We start from the raw sequence: 2,500 nt of genomic DNA, 5'->3' as shown, positions 1-2,500 counted from the left end.
TTCCTCATTAGTTCCCCTTGTTGCTGCTCTTCCAAACGCCGATCTGGATTCCAGGCATTCGACTCCAGGCTTGGACCCAACAAGTCCTATGACAAAATAGCATAAACGGGGTTTAAAAAAGAATGATAATGTTCAGAATTGACTTTTTTACCATTTAATTTATAATTCACTCGAATATATATACACTTTTTTAACTCTATATCCATTTCTATTCCTTCAACTACTTACATTTTGATCCCTCTACCTCCCTTACTCTCTATCCATCCTTAATCCCATCCATCAAACGAACCCCTCTCCTCCCTACCCATAACCTCTCGACCTCCACCTCCAAGACCCTCACCTCATTACCGCCGAAGAACTGGAGGCGCTGGGCATAGGCCGGTCTCACGGGCTGCTCCTCGAACACACCTTCGTCCTCGTCGTCGTCCTCCTCGTCCTCATAACCAAACTCGTTCTTGAGGAGCCGTTCGGGGAAGGCCACTCGCTCCTCGGGCACCGGGTATTGGTTCCTGGGCTGGAAGTTCTGCTGCCGTGATTCCCGCATCCTTCTGCCGGACGAAAAGACAAAGAGGGTTAAAAAAAAAAAAAGATGTTAAAATGGGCTATACTGAGAATGATTAGTGGGTGCATTAAAGGAATAGTAAAAAAAAAAGAGGAAATAATGTTCAGCTTGAATAAAATAGTGACGATGCGGATGGGAGAAAATGAAGTAAGTGAGAAGCGCGGAGAGAAAAAAAATAAGATCTGAGAAGAGAAAAACAAAACAACGTTTCAAGGAAAGATAATTTAATTACTTCGGAAAGATTTTAAGTGATAAAGAGAAAAGACAATGAAACCTAATTACGAAAAGAAGACTACAAAGAACGCTAAACAAAACATTAAAAAAGAAAATGGAGGGAGTAAAAGGGTAAACGCTAGGGGGGGCGGGGGACTGAAGAAGGTCGGGTAAATCAACACCGCAGTTTTTATCCGCCTCTCCTTTTCTCTCACATGCATTCTCCCCTTTTTCTGTCCCTCTCATCTTGTCATTCTCTCTCTCTCTCTCTCTCTCTCTCTCTCCCTCTCTCTCACTCACTCACTCTTTTTTTTTCTCTCTCTCTCTCTATCTATCTATCTATCTATCTCTCCATCTCTCTCTCTCTCTCTCTCTCTCTCTCTCTCTCTCTCTCTCTCTCTCTCTCTCTCTCTCTCTCTCTCTCTCTCTCTCTCTCTCTCTCTCTCTCTCTCTCTCTCTCTCTCTCTCTCTCTCTCTCTCCCTCGCTCTCTCTCCCTCTCTCTCACTCACTCACTCTTTTCTCTCTCTCTCTCTCTCTCTCTCTCTCTCTCTCTCTCTCTCTCTCTCTCTCTCTCTCTCTCTCTCTCTCTCTCTCTCTCTCTCTCTCTCTCTCTCTCTCTCTCTCTCTCTCTCTCTCTCTCTCTCTCTCTCTCTCTCTCTCTCTCTCTCTCTCTCTCTCTCTCTCTCTCTCTCTCTCTCTCTCTCTCTCTCTCTCTCTCTCCTTCGCTCTCTCTCCCTGTCTCTCACTCACTTACTCTTTTTTCTCTCTCTCTTTCTCTCTCTCTCTCTCTCTCTCTCTGTCTCTCTCTCTCTCTCTCTCTCTCTCTCTCTCTCTCTCTCTCTCTCTCTCTCTCTCTCTCTCTCTCTCTCTCTCTCTCTCTCTCTCTCTCTCTCTCTCTCTCTCTCTCTCTCCCCCCCTCTCTCCTCCTCTCTCTCTCTCTCTCCTTCTCTCTCTCTCTGTCTGTCCCTCTCTTTCTCTCTCTCTCTCTCTCTCTCTCTCTCTCTCCTCCTTTCTTTCTCTCTTTCTTCTCTCTCTCTCTCTCTCCTCTCTCTCTCTCGTCATCTCTCATCTCCTCTCTCTCTCCTTCTCCTCGCTCTCTCTCTCTCTCTCTCTCTCTCTCTCTCTCTCTCTCTCTCTCTCTCTCTCTCTCTCTCTCTCTCTCTCTCTCTCTCTCTCTCATCCCTCCTCGTCTTTTCTAATAGGGGCTCAGCAACAGTCTAGCATTATAATCACCAATATCTTCCTGGCTAGTGAGGGATTCCACTAAATTCTAGGTTGAAGGTGTGGGTGAGAAAGAGAGAGAAAGAGAAGAGGGGCGAGAAAGAGGGAGGGGCAGAAAGAGGAAGAGAGAGAGAGAGAGAGAGAGAGAGAGAGAGAGAGAGAGAGAGAGAGCAACCCAGAGTGGTTGAACTCTTTCATTCTGAGAACTTTGTTTATCCATGTGGTAGGTGAACCCAGAAATGTGTCAGTTCAAGAAATAGATATAGATACTAACAAGGAATTCGATATATTTTGAATGTTTCTAGAGTATAGACTAGATGAGCTTTGGGCGTCATTTGAATGTATAGGAATGCAATTTGAATATAGTTTGTGTGTGCGTGCGTGTGTGTCTGTATGTGTTTGTTTGTTTGTGTGTGTATTTGTGTGTGTGTTTGTGTGTGTGTGTGTGTGTGTGTTTGTGTGTGTGTGTATGTGTGTGTCTGTGTGTGCGTGCGTGTGTGTGT

General features: G+C 45.2%; 1 protein-coding gene across 1 annotated transcript in view; it reads right to left on the bottom strand.

The window, feature by feature from the left end:
- Window positions 1-2,500, bottom strand: part of IA-2 (tyrosine phosphatase IA-2) — a gene marked incomplete in the record, with an annotated part of 208,149 nt that overhangs the window by 85,507 nt on the left and 120,142 nt on the right. Inside the window, 2 exon segments of the mRNA XM_086554829.1 lie at window positions 1-86; window positions 341-548. The exon segment at window positions 1-86 is cut by the window's left edge and continues 369 nt beyond it. Coding sequence (XP_086410955.1) covers window positions 1-86; window positions 341-548 — 294 coding nt within the window.

This window comes from Penaeus japonicus, unplaced genomic scaffold (assembly GCF_977035675.1).
Source record: "Penaeus japonicus unplaced genomic scaffold, GWHDUDI00000001_assembly GWHDUDI00000030, whole genome shotgun sequence".
Classification (NCBI taxonomy): Eukaryota; Metazoa; Arthropoda; class Malacostraca; order Decapoda; family Penaeidae; genus Penaeus; species Penaeus japonicus.
Note: the sequence above shows the minus strand (reverse complement) of the source record. Positions and strands in the feature narration are given on the sequence as shown.